Genomic DNA, 20,149 nt, shown 5'->3' with positions numbered 1-20,149 from the left:
GATGCTATACAGTACGCGTATTTTCTCTCATGTGTAAGGCCATTTTTCGTATACGTGAACCACTCAAAATTTTGCTGTCGAAAGCGTGTAGGCCTCTACTAGCAAATAAACTAACGCTATTTTGCACTTAAAGTATATTTTAACCGTGCACTGTAGCCTCTACCGTTAGGTAGCCTGTTTCTAGCGTTTGAGGCGCTGTTTCACATGAAATATATTTTGCGCCACCATTCAATTAACTTCCCTATCGTGGATGAAAAACGCGTGATGACGTGGTCGTGCACCAACCTCGGCGTCTTCAGCATTTTGTATGATCACAAACGGCGAAACGCCCAGGTAGGTCTTGAAGGTTCGATTCTTGTAGATCTCGCACAGGGCTCGCAGGAGATTCGAAAACTCTGCATGAGAATACAAGAAATGATAGTTATACAAAGGTAGCTGAAAGTATGATCGTCGATTGAGGACTCGCATATCACGTACAAAGCTTTAGGGCCCTTTCGGTGCTGAACACCTGCAACCTCCCTCCCCCCCCCCCCCCCCCCCCCCCCCACACACACACACACACAGGCAAACTCTGACCACATTACGCAATTGCCTCCGACAGTATAACATAGACCATAACGCGAATATCTTTGAAGGGGGAAGGTGGCAAATTTCAGAATGCTCAGCCGGTAACGACAAGTTACTCACGGATTTCAATGAATAGAGCTAGCTCAATTACTCGTCTCCAGTTTCACGACGCGTGCATGTCCTTTAAGAGCCATAATAAAGTGTCAATTAATATTGTAAATAATTACGTGTAGTTGTGCTGATGTTATCTGCACATCCACACACCCATGCAGATAACGTCAGCACGGACAGAGAATTTTTAGCCAAAACCAGCTTCCATGTTCGTTTATAGCCTATGTACTTACAGACGTTATGTCGTTATGTCTAGAAAAGACAAATATAATTTGAGTTCCAGAAAACAGGAAGTGTACAGCGTGGCGCTTTATTCGTGTTAAAAGTGAGCATTCCATGAGCCCCGCCATAATTTACGGTGGCATGACAGGGAAATTAATGTTCGGTTAACACCCCAGGTAGATGAACATAGATGGAACGTTGGAACTGTTTTTTCAAATAAGAGGCTTATGGGAAATCTCTGCAGCATTTAATATTTGTCAGCATTTCCTTGGTCATGTTACATTATCAGAACCTACATAACTACATTAGAGTATAATTCCTTTATACACCACCCGCGAAACACACAAAAAAAATTCGTTTGGTTTACCTTCTAAAGTAATAGATCATATGACGCGTCACCTTTTTCAGCATGCTCATCGATGACAGAGGCGATGTAGCATTCTCTCAAGATGCCCTTAGGGACAGTTCAGCAAAGAGCTGCCTGATAATTTTAGCTACGCTCTTTAGGCACGCTATAATTCAATAAGCTGCTTGTACTGGCTTTTCCATGTCTTCCAGAATGGTAATTCGTAAGGCACTCGTGCTGATAACGAACGACGTGGCCAAACATGAATTCGTTCATTTTAGGTTGGGCCCTGTTGGATACATGATGTTTCCAATACTTGTATTCATACAAATTTTGCTCCATTTTGATGTAAGCTCTCTTCTGATATATATATATATATATATATATATATATATATATATATATATATATATATATATATATATATATATCAAGGTTGCAGTCGTCATTGCCAGTGCTATTCGGCTGTTTCCGAGATATTTAATAGTGCCGAATGACGTGTGTTTGACATGTTTCTTTAATACAGTGCTAAATAGGCGAAAATATAAGTCGAGAAAAAATCCGCCGTTTTTCCGGGAGCGAGAGTCGAACCCACATCTCCGCATAACGCGTGCGGTGCGTTAACCAATTATATATATATATATATATATATATATATATAAGGGTTGGCAGTCAAGAAAACCTCGGAAAGCAAAGGGGAGGTTGTGGTGGGTCATAGAAAGAGATAAAGAATTTTTTTAGTCGAAAAGAAAGTGGTGAAAAAATGCCCGCCAGGTGGGATCCGAACCCACGACCTCCAGAATATCACCAGACCGGTATTCTGGAGGTCGTGGGTTCGGATCCCACCCGGCGGGCATTTTTTCACCACTTTCTTTTCGACTAAAAAAAATTCTTTATCTCTTTCTATGACCCACCACAACCTCCCCTTTGCTTTCCTAGGTTTTCTTGACTGCCAACCCTTATTTTCTGTCTTATTTCACGGAGCCCCTCATTTCCCATTTTCTGATTCGCTATATATATATATATATATATATATATATATATATATATTGTTACGTGGTCGCAGACCACAAATGAGACGAACAATGGGAGGGGGTGAAGCGATCTATTTACGGAAAGTACATGGCGGCCATAAGATAGCGCGCGCCTGCCCAGCTTCTTCTTCCGCGTTGATCGCATCCTCGTCGTCGCCTTGTAACGTAACCCCGCCGTCGAGGGAGACCGTCCCGGTCGAGGCCTTAGTAGGGGAGGGAGTGTAGTGAGTGCGAACGATGAAATGATAATACACAGTGAAGACGTCGTTGCCCCCACGGATGATGATAAAGAGCTTGGTGAACACTGGCCCCGGAACAGCCATGTCCGCTGACATCATGAAGCAACGTCCAAAGCCCTTGAGAAGACGCGCCGGTGAACGGGGCAGGGGGTCGGCGTCGTCATCTTGCCTGGTCGCGGCTTCTCACTTCTCAGCTGATTTCGGCTCGTCATAGGCTGGGGGCACGGGCTGGGTAACAGATGTCGTGATGGCTCACCAGGGCTGGGGCATGCTGACGCGATCCAAGAGCCTGGAGAAGATCGCTTCAGGAGCCAAGACGGTGCGATGCTGGGGGCCAGGATGAAGATGATCGTCCCGCACCTCCACCAAATGTTACGTGGTAGCAGACCACAGATGAGACGAACAATGGGTGGGGGTGAAGCGATCTATTTACAGAATGTACATGGCGGCCATAAGATAGCGTGCGCCTGCCCAGCTTTTTCTTCCTCGTTGATCGCATCCTCGTCGTCGTCTTGTAACAACATATATATATATATATATATATATATATATATATATATATATATATATATATAAGTATATATATATATATATATATATATATATATATATATATATATATATATATATATATATATATATATATATATATAAATATATAGTCACGAAGACAAGGAAGATGCAGTTGTCTTGAATGAGAAACACGTTTATTGGAGCGAACTTGTGCTCCCCTAACAACTCAAAAGAATACAGAGGCGGCGAAGCAGCGGTGAACAAAGTGACTTGCACAGGCGAGTGTCGTCGAATCGAATGCCCCGGCGTCCGCACTGCAGGCTTTTTATCTTTTGGCGCGCGTGGTTCTCGAAACGTCGATTCGCATCGAGAACATTGTAGATGCAAAAAGATTATTCCGGGCTGTTCACGTAAATCGGAATGCTCTCCCTATCACAACAGATAACACATGCGGCACAGAAAGAAAGAATGGAACAAGCGCTTCCCTTGGCGCAGAGATAACACAGACCGGCGCAGCTGGGCGGTAAAAGCAAAACACAAATAAACAAACCCAATGTATGGTTCGCGGCATTACCCCCCCCCTCTAAGAGTGCATCGACCCGATGCTAACATAAGCTACAGTCCGAACAAATGAAAATAAAAGTTCGCCATCGTCCGTAGAAAGGTTTTAAGCGAACCACGTGGACGACTTCAGGCCGCGTGCGTTGTCGTGATGTGCCGGAGTCACCATCGGGGATCACTTCGTAGGTGAGTTGGCCAACACGTCGTAGAATCTTGTAGGGTCCGAAATACCGTCGCAGGAGCAGCTTCTCACTGAGTCCGCGTCGTCGGATGGGAGTCCAAACCCACACACGGTCCCCTGGGCGGTACTCGGCGTCTCGGCGTCGGAGGTTGTAGCGGCCCGCATCCACCAGCTGCTGGTCCGTTATACGAACTCGAGCGAGCTGGCGGGCCTCTTCCGCACGTTGAAGATATCCGTGGACGTCGGCGTTGAGGTCGTCGTCTTCTACGTGCGGAAGCATGGCGTCGAGCATCGTAGTCGGCCTTCTACCGTAGACAAGCTCGAACGGCGTCAGCTGCGTCGTCTCCTGGATAGCCGTGTTGTACGCAAACGTGACATACGGGAGCACTTCGTCCCAAGTCTTAAGTTCAACGTCAACGTACATTGACAGCATATCTGCGATTGTCTTGTTCAGACGTTCTGTTAGTCCGTTCGTTTGGGGGTGGTACGCCGTCGTTCTTCGGTGATCCGTGTTGCTGTAGCGTAATACTCCTTGCATCAGCCTGAAGATGTCACGAAGACAAGGACGATGCAGTTGTCTTGAATGAGAAACACGTTTATTGGAGCGAACTTGTGCTCCCCTAACAACTCAAAAGAATACAGAGGCGGCGAAGCAGCGGTCAACAAAGTGACTTGCACAGGCGAGTGTCGTCGAATCGAATGCCCCGGCGTCCGCACTGCAGGCTTTTTATCTTTTGGCGCGCGTGGTTCTCGAAACGTCGATTCGCATCGAGAACATAGTAGATCCAAGAAGATTATTCTGGGCTGTTCACGTTAGATGGGAATGCTCTCCCTATCACAACAGATAACACATGCGGCACAGAAAGAAAGAACGGAACACGCGCTTCCCTTGGCGCAGAGATAACACAGACCGGCGCAGCCGAGCGGTAAAAGCAAAACACAAATAAACAAACCCAATGTATGGTTCGCGGCAATATATATATATATATAAGACAGAAATAAGAATTGGCAGTCAAGAAGACCTCGGAAAGCAAAGGGGAGGATGTAGTAGCTCAAGATAAAGAATTTGGAAAATAAGAAAGTGGAGAAAAAATGCCCGCCAGGTGGGATCCGAACCCACGACCTCCAGAATACCGGTCTGGTGCGGTAACCACTACGCTACCGGGGGGGCTACTTTAGCCTCCACTTTCTGGGGTATTTATGCTCAGGTGTTTTTGTTTCCTGCGCTTGGGGGTGGTAGCCAGCGCCACTCGGACTACCCGGGGTGAAGGGGATCCCCCCGGATCCCACCTGGCGGGCATTTTTTCTCCACTTTCTTGTTTTCCAAATTCTTTAGCTTGAGCTACTACATCCTCCCCTTTGCTTTCCGAGGTCTTCTTGACTGCCAATTCTTATTTCTGTCTTATTGTCAACGAGCCCCTCATTTCCTATTCTGATTCGCTATATATATATATATATATATATATATATATATATATATATATATATATATATATATATATATATATATATATATATATACAGTCGAGAAAATGGTAGACGCACGATTACAATCAAAAACAGTGGTTTACTGACGTTTCAACTAGAGCACCAGTCTTCATCTTGACGAAGGCTGGTGAAAACTCAAGATGACTCAAGATGAAGACTCAAGATGAAGACTGGCCCTCCAGTCGAAACGTGAGTAAACCACTGCTTTTGTTTTTAATCGTGCGTCTACCATTTTCTCAACTATTTCTTCTGGCTCCTCGTGAAGTTTTCTCTACTGCTTATATATATATAGTAGAATCTCCATAAACGGAACAGTTGCCTAGAATTTCGTTGGTTTTGTATTCAGATAACGTAAAAAAACTCTCAGTAATCGGAACTAAAAATTTCCGCATCACCGTGTCAACGGAACCTGAAATGGAACTTCTTGTGAAATCCACTGGCATGAGAATCAGCTTTTTACGGTTTCGGCTGTTTCGTTCTTGTTTTTTTTTTTTTCTTCCTCCATGCTTTTTTAGCCTTGTTGGCCTCGTAAGCCTCGTCTCGTAAGTGGTTAGCCGTGCTAGCGCAACGAATGCAACAACGCAGTTCTTGTTCCAGTCGTTCGGTCTCGATTCTAGACGCCGAGGCTACAGGGTTCACCTCCTGTCGCCCCGTTCATGTCATCGTTGTGCTATTCGTCCTTCATTACCACGTTGCCGTCTTCTGAATTCGGTGGCTCGTAAGCCCTCGCGAAGTTGAGGCCTCTAGCCTCCGTGAAGATGCAGTTGCAAGGACTCAAACAAAAATAATTGACGCATTTTGTAGTGCACAGCGACTCAATGTTGCCAAATCAACTTTGTGAATGTTGTGCCTACGCTTGTTGTAGTTTTCTTGCTTTCTGAAAACTATCAGCTACAGTCACTTTCTAGTGGTTAGAGTTCCATGAAATGCCCTTCGAAGTGTGTACGCACATAAATTTGCACCTTAGAACATCTCTCTCAGTAAATGGAACTCCTGTTAAACGGAACTAATTTTTCCGGTCCCTTGAAATTCCGTTTATCGAGAGTCTACTGTATATATATACATTCTTACTGAATATAGGGAGGTGTAACTACGTACCTACATATTCACTTACTATGACTGCCGACATTACAGGTCAGCCTCCCTAATTACACTTTTCTTCCTCAAAGTTTCATCGTGGAGCCGGCAGTAGGCATAAATACCAAGCAACCCCTTCAATAGCTGTATTCAACGGTAGTATTTATTGCAGCGACAGCTAATGTTTGCTTCGTTCTTTTTCCAGGTGCCCATGAGAACTATTTGTAGGCATGCCGGAGTCACGTTACTGCACAAGAAAAGCGGCTACGCCTAACACGTGCTACAGCGCCAGCCTAATGTGCGGAGTCAAATAAAAAAAGGAAGCGTGGTAGGGCAAACATATGTCGTATATATAACTGCATAAAGATCACGGGCACCACGGTCTTGAAAAACAACAATACGTTCACATTCGACACAATTCTACAGGAACATTTATGTGGAACATGCACATGGATAGCGCGCGAGGAAGATATCTCTAGCATAATAACATCGCACCGTATAGTTCCGAACGTCATGAAATGCACACAGTACGTGCACTCGATATGTGTACTACGAAAATATCGTAGATCTACCAAAGGCGAAGATATGCATCAGCATCATCCCCAGGTGCAGCTGCAGCCAATTAAAATCCCCGGTAAAATTCAGGCTCCTCCCATAGATATTTAGCTTGTCCTATCCTGAGTTGTCCCAATCCATTATTTGCTACCTAGATTAGCCTATCTCAGCCCTCTGTCGAGTTACACGTCATCTTCTACTTCTAGTCTCTTTTTTTAATAGCCACTGCGATGCCCCACCGGCTGTGAGTTTTGCGGATTACATGACACGCCCTACTTCACTCTTTCAATTTGAACTACGTTGTCTTCGACCCGAGTTTGGTCCGTAACACAAGACGCTCGCTTTGTACCCCTAACAGTTATTCCAGTCATTCATCTTCCCATGGGTCGTCGGGAAGACCTATGTGTTTTTCGTGGCGTTGCAAGCTCCCAAGCTTCCGCCCCATGTGTCGTCTCCGAGAGTACGCATTGGTTCTGTAGGGACAGAAATAGCATATTCCAGTGTTTATTACTTTAGAGCGTTTGCCGAATGCTGTCGAGCCGTACTTCTCTCGAACATTCCAGCCAATGTGTGTTTCGTGCCGCATTTATGCCACCTATTTTCGTTTTTTTTTCTATGTACCCCACTGCCTTCTGCAATGCATAAACTCTTTGGGGTATGTCAAATAAATAAACAGTAATTCTACGCCTGATATTTTTTTTTATCTCCTTTAGGGAATTACAATCGTCCGCCTCTTGCAGTATTCCATTGCCTAGGCTGAAGGCGGCGTTTCTGTATGTCTATTGGACAGGGCATTACTTTCAACTTCTTCACATTTACGACCTCCCGATTATATGTGTAGAGTATAGGGACAGGGAAGCTGAACGCGTGCCACCACCACTCGGCGCTCCCTTCGTTAGTGGAATGATCCGTTGCATTGGACTACGCAGCCTCCCGTTGTTTTTTCCGTGTTTTCTTTGGTGCTTTGGATGCTTTGGTGGTGTTGTGAGCGGATATGTGCGGTGAAACGAAGTCTAGACAGATGTGTTGGGTCCTTGGATGCAATGACGGCTACGTAAACACTTAGGACTCTTCTAAAGTTGGGTACGGGCTACAATGACATGAGCGCTGTTTGCAGGGATCTACTCTTGGCTCTACCCTATCTGCATACGAACAAAACTACTATTATTAGTATTCATTCCATCTTTATTGCACTAGCGGCTACGTAAGCTTGTTGCGCGCTTCTAACTTTGGGAATGGGCTACGTTGACATGATCGCTTTTTGCAGAGCTCTGCGCATGGCTCCGCGCGATCTAAGTAGGAATAAAACTATTAATGTTAGTATTCATTTCTCCCACTTTAAATTATATTCACTGGTTTCAATTACTACGGTATCCACGCCATCCTTAACGATAGGCCATCCTTACCTCAATAAATGTGGTTTGAAGAGAAAGGCACTTACGTACGAGAACGATTACCGTGTGGCCGTGAAACGTCGCGGCAGTTTACACTTTCAGTAAACGTCAGCTTTGCGACTTCGGTTTTGGTGAGTGGCACTGTGACAGCATGGGAGCCGAAGATCCCAAGCGGAACTCATACGTTTGTAGTGGTCGTTTTATCAAGGGGCAAAGTTATGCAACAACCACCCAACAGCCCAAGCTACAAACCATCTCCCCCTCCCTTTCCCACTTTAGCACCTGCGTGGAATAAAGGCTGGCACCGATAGTTAAAAAATGTGACAGTGTTAACGTCAGCATGTGTTTTTTAATGGTTTAGTGTTCCTTGCCGAGTACCTAAAAAAATCGTGTAATGCTATAGCGAAGAAACCAAAAACGCGCGACTAGTTTCTTAAAATAGTGGTGCATCAGCCCGAGTCTTCCAGCACAGACACATTTCCGACACGCTAAAAGCATCTGGATTTGGAGGGCGGTGCATGAAAGTGCAAAGTTAAACAGCAGAATCATCCAGCCCTCCGTCTAGCGACGACGATGTTTGAACGCGAAGCTTTCTTCGTGCGAAATAGAACGGGAAAGGGTCAAAGTAAAAAACGCTGCGATCGAAAGACCAAACTGCGTGCTGGTCAAATTTTAAAGCTCAACTAGTCAACGTTTAAATCCAGAAGGCAACCAATAAAGCCAACGTGAAAAACCTTTGCGATAAACTATCGTAGTCGCTTGACGGAGGAGTGCACGATTTTTCAAGCGTAGATGGCAGCTTGTAAAACTACCGCAGCATTCAGTCGTGAAACTGGGGGCAGGTTTCTGGCACCCTCCTGTCTCTCGTTCTTCATCCACGCAGGAATTGTTTTTTGAAAACCATTGCCAGCAAAACCAACTAGCCAGCAACCATTGCAAGCCTTGTGAAGCGCGGCTTTACCACGACAAGCAATAACGTTCTACTATCATGCTGTACTTATTCTGTAAACGATTCCCGGGGACCGTTGTAAGCGTATTTCTGTGAAATTAAACGTTTTTACCCAAGTTATTAAAGTTGCAGAGTGTCGCTCCTAACAATTTCTGTTTTTGGTGTAAATCTTAGGAGGAACACCCCAACTTTGTCTTTCGCTTGTGCACGACGCCGTTTCGCCATCAACTGTCAATGGCCAGCGCCACAGCATTCCTGGATCGGCTGCGCTCACCGGCTTTGTAGGAGTATTTAGCTGCACTATATTAGTCGATACGACAAACTGCACGCAGGGATGACAAATTTGCACGAAGGCATGCCATGGACTTGCAATTCCGGCTTGACTTCCACCTTGGCGCATTGGCGCATTGACGGAGTATGGACATAAATCACAAACACGGCATGCGTCGTAAAGGTCGCCTCTACTTTCAATATTTACCGATCTCAAAAAAGTCATTGTGGTTATCGACGCTTTGCAAGCGGCAGAGCAGCAGAACGACAGAAAGCTATGCCCAACTACGCTGCTCTGGCCGCCACCGGCATTCCACTGACGATCCGTTCGCCACGAGCGGCGCTGTTCGCTGAAGCGCTGGTGGGGCCCTACTACGGCCGCCCGGTCCCTATATGGCACGGATGCATTCAACAGCAGAATTGCCCGATAAATGCACAAATAGCAATATCAGCAGTTTACAAGCATTTGCCTTTCCTCCCATATTAAAGGAATTTCTTTAATATCGCGGAACCGAAAAAATTAAGGGACCACTAGCCCTTATTTGTAGTTTTTAATTGTGATACAGCGCATTTCTCTGATAGTGCTTGTCAAATTATTCGGACTGGAGGTATACAGAAGCTTCCGCAGGTACTGCTTTTCTGCAGTGCACCCTAATAACCCATCATTAAGAATAAAAAAAGCAACTCAGCGAAGGGCAATACCCGCTTTGACATTCCCAAATTCATAAAGACATGAGAGGATAGGGTAAAGTCACAAAGACCTCATTTTTCGCCGGATTGGCTTCTTTTCCGTCCCTTGCCGCCTGCCAGGACTCTACCCTAATAACCGAGGGCAGCTCCGTCTCTTCGCGCAGCCCGCCTGGCTCACCAGTAGGCCAGTATTTATCTGGTATCTTGTGCACGGGCGCAAGGCTTCACACAGGGTTCTGCATTTCGGTATTTCTAGAAATAAAGCCTTCATCGTATACGGTGTGTAATATCAAAAAGCCAAATGCGAAAAGAAGAACGTTCTGTTACGTTCTGAAGGTCATTTTCACGGGACCAGTGCAACAAGAAAATGTTTAATTCTTTGTGGAAGCAAGTGACGGCTCACTGACGGTGTTGTACAAGTTTGGTACTGGAGTGTAGACGCTTCCTCATGTCGCAGCCAAACCGCTAAAAAAGAGAAGTATTATCACTAATGACCAGCAGGAGCATAATATATGTAAATGTTTATGCATTTGAAGATACGTTTATGATGCCAAGCCGAAAACTGGCCAATTTCTTCCTACTAAAAAAGGTTTTCGTGCCTGATATAAATTTTGAGATATGTCGCATTTAATTAATTATCACCCTCAACATAGCTCCACCTGAAATGTGCGTTGGAGTGGGTCACGAACGGCAAAGTGTATAGAAGAGCTGCAGAATGGAAGTATAGTTGGAATATTTTTTTTTCTCATTTGCGTTTTTTAACATACGACACTACAAATCGCCGGAGAAATGCCAACGCCCTTCATGTGGGCAATATAGCACCCCACCTCATTGTTAGTGTGCGCAAACATTACTATTTCGCTGTGTTGTGTTCCAGGTGTCTGCTATCTCCAGGTGTCTGCTATATGGATTGCCATATATGGATTGCCATATAGGCTTGGTAACGCCTGTGTGGCAGTAATGGGAAATAGCAGTGTGGTCGTTATTTTTCTCCTAAGATGAATGAGTTCAGCATAATTTATTTGCCAATTGGCAGCGCAAATCTCAAAATCCGTCCCATTTGCACAGACGGTGTAAAAAATACGGAATATGGCCTCAATGTGCTTCGAAACGGCTTACGCTCCAGGAAGGCGACAGCTTCGCCCCAACGAACCCGGGGACAGATCGGCGGGACGAACAGAGAAAATTGCGTCAATCAGAGGACTTATCATTACATAATTAGCTGTAAAGGAATGTGGTCGCGGATGTGGCGTTTTGCCATCCGCGCTGCCGCAGCGCGGATGGCAAAACGACTTTTACTTTTTGCGACGAGTTGGATGATATGGGCCTCTTCACTCCGAAGCTTTTCCAAATCCAACGTTCGCTTTCATTGTGAATGGGAACGCATACTGCTTATAACATCAAGCGTTTTTTTTTCACATTGCACGTATCACGTATGCTTCATTTTCGGAAGTGAAAACTTGCCTGCCCAATGCGTTGCATTTACCTGCTGGAAAGGTTTCTGTCGCCAGTATCCGCAGCATTTGGGATAAAGAATAAACCACAAAGAAATAAACCGTTTAAGGTAAAGTCATAAATTGAAGAAAAGTGGTTGACCGGATACGACCCTTGCTTAGAGGTGGGTCCTTTTCATAACCGGCGCCATTGCATATGCCAGAATCCATATGTCTTCCCTCGCGCTCAAACAACTCAGCACGTATTTCATTCGATATCGGGGTCATTAAGGTGCCATTGCGAACTCTTTAAAGTGGGTACGTTGCTCATGGATTACTTGGCTACGTTGCGAAAACAGCGACGTCCCCAGATCCCCGCGGCATGAATCTGATAAAAAAAATCAATTGGCTACGTGTAGCCGGGAAACTCTCGTCGAACTTTTCATGGGCAGTGAATGCGGGTATGAGCCGGCCTGGCATCCCCATTGGTGCGACGCGTAATTTGGCTGAAAACGATGGTTTGCGGCAGCCTGAAGTCCCACTGTGTATGGAACGGCAGGCATTAGCGCTCTCAGGTCTAACGTGGCCAATCAGTAACTCCTGCTCTCCATACAATGAGTGTGACATTTCTTGGCACATCATTAGGTGCAAAATTAAAATCACCTAACATTGAGTCCGTACATAGGCTTAGCAACAAAATCCTTCACGTGATTGGCCAGTAACGATGACGGCAGCCGTCAGAAGCTCACGGTCGATTTCCTAATTACCATTTGCCTGCAACGTACGCATACCCACCCTCATTTCTCCCTTACGCATCCGAGGGGACCGGTCGGTGACGTGGACAGCTGCCATAACAAGCTCACCGCCAATTCCCCACTCCCCGTTTTCGGGTGGGGGATTGGCCGGTGACGATGACAGCAGCCGTCAGGAGCTCACGGCACATTCATCAATTCCCACTGGCAGTGTCTCCAACATACCCAACCACACATATGCTTTCACAACAGAACGAGGAGTGATGTTCACACATTCTAACATCACAAGACAAAGAATAAGATCCCCCGTAACTTCTTTATTGCGCACATTCTTCTTTGATGGTATTGTAGTTTTACAGACGTTCTTATGCGACCCAGAAAATAAAAAGTTTGTACTTTGTGTCTTAGACGGTAAATATTCTATGAGAAAGCACAAAGTTTGACAGACAGTTGATCCGATTTCTGGTGGTCACAGTACGAATGGCAGAGTAGTCACAGAACAACAAGGAAGCTGCGGAATGGCGCTTGAGATTCCGAATAGACAGCCAAATCAAAGCACTGCGTCCTAAGCTATTCTTCGATGTGGTAACTTTCTTGGGCTCAAAAAGCAATGAAAGTCCGACTAGAAAATACTAGGTAAAAAATCATAAAATAAAGACTTCTCATAGGCGGCCGCTTCAGACAAAAATTTGTGTTTCCTGAGCCCCGCTTCGTGGAAAGGCCTTGTGTGCGCACCCTGCCGCACGGAGACACGCCACTCGGTTTGCGAACGGGCTTTACCTAATTGTCTTCCTGAGAAGTACGTCAGCGGCCGAAGCGCCAGACAATCCCAAGGGCGGCGTAAGAGTGCAGCAGCAGCTCTCCCGACGCTTTTTCCGCTCTTTATCTCTCTCCCTCTCTCTCTCCCTCTCTCTCTCTCTCTCTCTCTCTCTCTCTCTCTCTCTCTCTCTCTCTCTCTCTCTCTCTCTCTGTGCGCGCCACTTGGAGAGCGCGAACAATGGCTCGCACACATCCCAGGTGTCTAGCTAGTGACCTGGCATGTGCGCCACTTGCCTACCAATTTGCGTCACGCTTACTTACGCCGCGGCGACGACAACTTGGGGGGAAAATTTGGTCTGCAAAACAATGGGGCTTAATTGTAGCTAGCCTTCTTCTCCCAAGAAGAGGGTGAGGTGCGGCCGTTACCGCACGAAGTGCTATCGCGCCCTTCACGCGTGCGCGTTCTCGAGTGGGCCCCCTGAGGGAAGTTTGAGAGAGGACGCTTTTGAAGCGTTTGCGAGCAACCGTGTTGGTGTCGCCCCGCAGTCTATCGTAAAGCGCTCTCTTCATTTTATTTCCGCCACGTGTCCAGCTTGCTGCACCGAAAAGTTTTCGCTGTTTTAGCCGGCTCACCACCTGCTGTCTCACGTGGGGATGTGGAAGCATGTAAATTAAACTCCAGAATGCCGGTTTGACGGATGTTGTCAGGTGTTTCATAACTGAAATAACCCAAAAATATCTCACTCACTTTTGCCATGGACAGTTGTCGAGTGCAAGAAGAAGAACATGTGTTCTAACATCGTGAAATTGTGGAGCAATTTGTACTGGACGCACGCTGAAACAATTCTGACCGCTTCAATTGAACTGGCAAAATCGTTACGTTGCGCGGTCATGGATATCTTCTGAGGAAAATGACTCTTTCATTTGTCTTCGGCGAAAAGCCCAACGTTCACAATCTTAGTCATAGTTACCTTCCTGGAGGGTGGGGGGGGTTACAATTACTTTACAGGAAAAGTCACGAAACTTTTGTTTAAATCCTATTCATATTGCTCAAAGGAGCTTGAAAGCTCGCCGTTTCGAGCGCGGACGCAAAAAAGTTTTAGAATTCTTTAGTGTTCAAAGCACAGTGTAAGAGTATTTGGTGAGAAAACGCCGACAGCCTCCGCGCCGCTATAACCTTCTGCTTCCACGGTGCGCCGACAGATGGCAGTACCAACTGCGGGACTCCCCGGCTCAGTTTAGCCATAGCTGATCAGGAAAACTTGGTCCGAAGAGCAAGGCAGGGTGCTCCTGGATGTGAGCCCTGGACATGGGGCCCCACCCCCAAATCTCGCTCTAATCTTTCTAACCTCTTCCGTTCCCCCCGCCCCCCTTCATATTTTCAAAAGTTTCTAAAGTTCTTCTGCTACTGCTATTCCTCGGCTCACTCGCAGGGTTCGATAGACGCTTTCCGCGGATTAGGAATGGGCGCTTCACATCATCCTGAACAAAATAAAAATATTCAGGAAGCCATACGCTCATCTAATACTGCACCCTTACCATAATTGGGTACTTCTCGTGAACGTACTTCAATAAGTAGCTCCGATAATGTTTTTCGTATGGGAGCACCACTCAGCATTCATGAAGTTAAAATAGTGCAGACAGCATCCGATTTGACATTGTGCACGTCTTTTACGGTTGTCTTAAGTCAGGTATCGTGCTAACCGGTGGTATTTTGTTACTTGGCAGCGAAGGGAACATGGATTAATAAACGGCTAATGACAATTTTTAAGGCACCCGCCGCCGCGGTAATAAAGTTCTGTTTAGAAGCGCACCATTTCGTGACGACGCCAGAGCGATGCTTGGAAGTAGTACACTAGGGTTTTTTTTTATTATTTTTGGAATATGAGGTCCCCCACACCCTTTGAGGCCACTTGTTTGTTCCCGTGTAGTATGGATATCTCCCATATGTCAGGTATACTGTTTGGTTTTATCTCTCTTGCACAAGACATGTGGATGAATAATGCGCCAATTAGAGCGTAATCATTTATAAACACCATAACTGCATTTACAGTGCAACAAACATTGATGCAGCGTTGAAGGCAAGGATATATATGGCTATACCTTTTTCTAATTTGTATCATGTCCTAAGAATGTGATGCTGACGTAGCTGATGCGCTTGCCCAAAATATGCCTCTGTATCAAAATTTTGCTTGTCACATGCAAGCACTTCTTGTTAAAAAGCAATAGGATTCGATCGCCACGGAAAATACGCTTCACCGCAAGTTCTATACGCCTCGAGATTCGCGATCGCTGCGCCGCCTGCCGCCGCTTCTCCGCGGCGTTTGAGGGATTTGCGCTGCGTGGCTGATAGGTGGTCATGCAGTGTTTTGGTTCTCTTTCGCTTCTCTTTGCCTTTCCGCGCTCTAAACAACTTGTTATGGTGACGTCTGTAAGCTAACTGCACGTTTAAGGAACTTAAAAAAAACGGCTGTGTCTTGGTAGAGCGCTCTAACGGCAACAAGAGCTACCCGGGGAGGCGGTTCTGCGCGCTTCTTGGCCGCTCTTGCGGGCGTAGGCGATGGCAGCAGCATATCACCTCTGTCACCTTCGAACACGTCAGCACAAGTGAATTCTATTTATTGTCGCCTCATTTAGATCTGATATTGGCACTGTAAGAGGTTGGTTCGTTTTGCAGCGCAGACAACAAATGCGGTTTTGCTTCGAATATGTACGTCGTAGAAAAATATGTTTCGGGGACGTGATAACCCAATAGCTGACAAAAACTTGTGCCTTTTATGGGAATATAAGCCACGCGAAAATGTTAAGTACACTCAAAGGCTGTGCATTGTAAGATATGTGCCCACTCATGCCTTATAGTAAGAACCAATGTATATGTTAATGAAACCACGGGAAAATGAATGGTCTGCAAGTAAGGAATAAATAGAATAGTCCTAAGGGAATGAAAAAAAAACCGAGTGCAGCTTCTGAAATGCTAAAGACGTTTGTTTGAGCAAGGTAGTATTCACCAGACCAACTGGATGCGAAATGCACTGATATTTCGCTAGACATGGGGGGGGGGGGGATGAGGAGGAGGGCGCTCAACTATCGTTGCGCGTGTTTACAAATGCGGAGCGAAATCAACGAATGATGAACGTTTAAGTAATCACACACACAAACTGCGTGTTCACTTTTCGTTTGTCTTTCGCCTTGAAAAACGGCTGATCACTCGGCGGATTCATTTTTTGAAGAATACAGGGTAGGCAGTTCACAAGCGATACGAGGTGTCGTTGGAAGAGTTGATTGATTGATTGCAGGGTTGAACGCGCCGTCGCAACGGAGACGATGAGGCACGCCGTAGTGGAGGGCTCCGGATTAATTTTGACCTCCTGGAGAGCCTTAACGTGCGCCGAAATTTCGTACACATGGGCTCGCTGGAAGAGTGTCGTATCTGATAAGGGTCTCTGATTTCGGTTTATACTAGATTCTGCAGTCTCCCTGTGCCATGACTCATATGACGATGTTTCGAAGAAGAGTTTGGTCACGGACGCGGATTACTCTATAAGCCCATCTTCGAGCTTTTCGTGGAGGATAAATGTAACAGATGAATCTTTGCGAGCGCTCACCTCGGGACAAGACGACCCAGCATTAAATTTATCGTCGTGTTCTGACTCCGGAGTGTAATTTTGCATTATACATCGTACTTCTTTGGTACAATGTTTGCGAAATTTATGCCGCATTGGCTTGTTCATGCTACTGATCAATATCTGATATGTGATACTGGCAGGCGTAACTTGCGTGCTGTCAGGTATGAGTGCTCCGGTAGATTTTGTAAGCGCACAAAGTCGATTTACATCATAGTGCAACATAGCGCAACATGCCCATTGGAGGAAACACTGCTTACGGAGACAATGTCACTAAATTTCAGGGCAGCGGAATAGCAATCAGCTGCATGCAAATGCTGGCTTCGGGACGCCGGCCTGTGACACACGCCCGGCGCTCATATAGATCTCAGTAAGATCGCGTCATAAACGTTTATACTCTCGTGAACATACCACGCTTGCAAACAGAGTGCCTGCTCCACGTTATTCGGTATTTCGAACGCGACAATCGGTAAATCGCTGTCTTGAACGAGCCCCAAAAGCAACGGCGACAGGGGGGAGTGGGCCGGGGACTCCCGCGCCTGCTTTCGAAACGGGCCGCTAGGGGGATTTCAGTGGCGCCCCTACAGGCCGCGCTCGAGGCGTATAAACAAGGCGTTCCTGAATCCGTCCGCTTCGAAGCGATGAACTGCTCACGTTGGCGACGGTAGAGACAAGAGTAATGTTAAGGCGAAGAGTTCATCAAATAGTGACCGCAGAGAAGTAAAGCAATTGGCGGTGAGATCTTTGAGTGGCGCCCCCTGGCTCTGACGTCGGCTTAGGGATTCGCGCCGCTGTCGTCTGCTACACTCCGCTTGTGAAGGGCAACAGTGCCTGGGCTAGAAATCGCCCGCTTCGTTGCTGTAGTGCGTTAAAAAGCGTATTTCTAGCGACTCAGTTATTTTGCCAGCTTCTGACGCATCTGAATAATTTGAAGCTGTATCCCCCACAAGTTTGCAACACACGAAGAGATAGAGAACAACTTTCTTCAGAGTATCGGTCAGAAGATCATGTGTAACTCGTCCTTTCTTGCTTATTCGCGAGGATCAGCGCTCAGAGCTTCTTGATAAGTATTCAAAATGCGTAAGCTTCCCTGCAGTATTTTTGAGATGCTCCTATGAAGACTCAACAGTCTAATACTACGTACCAAGCAGCGGCCTCTACACGCTCATCGCACAGCAGGAAATAAAGCGGCTTTTTTCTGTTTCTTTCGTTGTTGTCTTGTATCGGATTAATGTTTCTTGCTTTTTTTTCTGCACAACGCATTAATTTTTCTGCGCGGTCACTAACTTCTTATGAGGAGGTTTCGGGAAGTTTGGGAGCCTCACAAAGGTCGTGTGGATATTCCCTTCATTTTGTATGGCATACATTCCCTTCTTCACAAATTGGCTTTCATTACGGCTGCGTGCAAGAAGGTGCATATCCGCAGCGTGCTTTGTTTATTCACATGCAAATACAATGAGAAGGTTTGTGCTACGCCACCGCGATCGCGCCCTAAACAACGTGGTCCACAGTACTCGAAGGCGGCTTTGTGCTCCGAATTTTTATCGTAATCATATCGTTATCATAACGAACTGACTCTCAACTCGAACAATGATGACAGGATTACGGTGTTCAAGGCATGATATACTCGCTAACTAACGTAATAAATAGTATACCTGCATATATTACAAGACTCGAAACCGAAGAAGAATTCCAAGCAGCTCTTTATTGCTTTTCAACCCTTCCAGGCGCGAAGAACAAATCCTATTCTACTCGGGATGGCGTTCTATGATTTGAAGAAAATTACTTTTACTCTCTTGTCCTGGACTGAGGACCCGGCCCACTAACCAGATCGATTTAATTGTTAAACAAAGTTTTCCCCTCCTCCTCTTCCTCCTCCTCCTCCTCTTGAGTGCAGTTTTCCTATAACGCATGTCCGAATATCGGGAAGGTATGGCTGTGCAAAATGTTCCGAAATATATCCCTCCAGGTCTTAACAAACATATATGTGTTACTATAAATTTAACGAAGACGTGACTCGTTTTGCTCAATAAACCTCCATACTGGTTAGATGCCTGGTATAGAATCAGCACGCGCGTATATACACACTGGGTTATTTGGAACTCAACCTACAGTTTTTGCAGTCTATAGTGCATGTCGGCAAACTTTTACGCCTTGACAACGTAAAGTGATGTGACAAAACGCGTTCGGCAAGGTTGCAAAAACTGTTTTACCTTACATATGATTACCGGGAATCGTTATGCCTTCTGCCAAAGCCGACAGCCCTGAAGGCCTAGAATTTGTTTTGGTCTTCCATTTTCGCTGTTGTCGGTTATTAGCAGCTGACTGTTCCTTTTGTTCGAATGCTTACATGAGAAGCTGACGCCTAGCTCCGACTCTTCGCGCTCCGCACAGGACCGGCTTCGCAAGGAATGGGGTGGCGCCGCCAATGTTTCTCCCGTAGCGGTATCCAAAACTATACTTTAATTGACACCATGAGCTAGTGTATGCGATTTTAAGCCTATTATTACGATAAAAAGTTACCCACACGCCAATTCTGGTGCGGACAAGCATGAGACGTTGACCGAGCGCAAAGAAACAGCAGGGAGAGCGATCCTGAGTGAAGCAGACGACAAATGCGAGAATCTCTAAGCTGACGTCACGGAGGCGCGCTTCGCAGCGCCGCCTGTGTTCGCGCTCACCGCCAATATGGCCGTTGTCATCGTCTACATCAGCTGCGTTGTGTTCGGTGGCGCCTGTTTCCTCACAAAGCCGGCACATGGCGATGCTACTGCTACGCGAACATATAGAACCGGAAGGAGCTACATTTGAAGCAAGTCGTTTACGGGCTTACGCAAACTTTCGGTCCTCGACAGATGGCCGGTACTCCCGCGAAGGTAGAAGCTACAGGATAACAGTAAAACAACGCTTAAACAAGAACCAAGAAGTAATAAACAGCCTTCGTGTTCCTGTACTTCTTTCTTGGTCCTCGTTTAAATGCTCGCTTAAGGCAAAACCAACTAGCCCAAGTTTAGATCTTAGAGGCTCTTCGTTTGCCCGACATTAGACAACTTCGGCAGACCGCGTCTTTAAAATGAAGGGCGGCGCAAGGTGTTTTTGCACACATGATCTCCTCGTTGAAGTACGCGGTATTTGCGCGCTATGGCTCGCCTCCGTGCCTCGAGCTTCGCCTCGTCATCTGGTGGCTTGAAAACCCAGCACTTTTCTCTTGACGCGACTTCTTTCCACTCTCGTGAAGTGGCGCGAAACACTTTCATCACTAACCTGCACGTGTCATTTGCTCTCTAACCGCAGGTATCGGCTCAAGAGAAAATAGCGGTTAACGAGAAATTCTTTCTGCAGAATGATCAGAGGTAAAAAGAGTGCGCGAAAGCGTAGTTGGGCT

At 46.1% G+C, this 20,149-nt stretch overlaps 1 protein-coding gene across 1 annotated transcript in view; it reads right to left on the bottom strand.

Moving 5' to 3' along the window:
* The window catches only part of LOC144139705 (cytochrome P450 4C1-like), a 100,426-nt gene that overhangs the window by 44,909 nt on the left and 35,368 nt on the right, over positions 1-20,149 (bottom strand). The window contains exon 2 of the mRNA XM_077671992.1: positions 286-395. Coding sequence (XP_077528118.1) covers positions 286-395 — 110 coding nt within the window. The remainder of the gene's footprint in view (positions 1-285; positions 396-20,149) is intronic.

This window comes from Haemaphysalis longicornis, unplaced genomic scaffold (assembly GCF_048455015.1).
Source record: "Haemaphysalis longicornis isolate Haplotype H1 unplaced genomic scaffold, Haemaphysalis longicornis Haplotype H1 scaffold_1, whole genome shotgun sequence".
In the NCBI taxonomy this organism is placed as follows: domain Eukaryota; kingdom Metazoa; phylum Arthropoda; class Arachnida; order Ixodida; family Ixodidae; genus Haemaphysalis; species Haemaphysalis longicornis.
The sequence above is the reverse complement of the archived record's forward strand: the minus strand, read 5'-3'. Positions and strand labels throughout refer to the sequence as shown.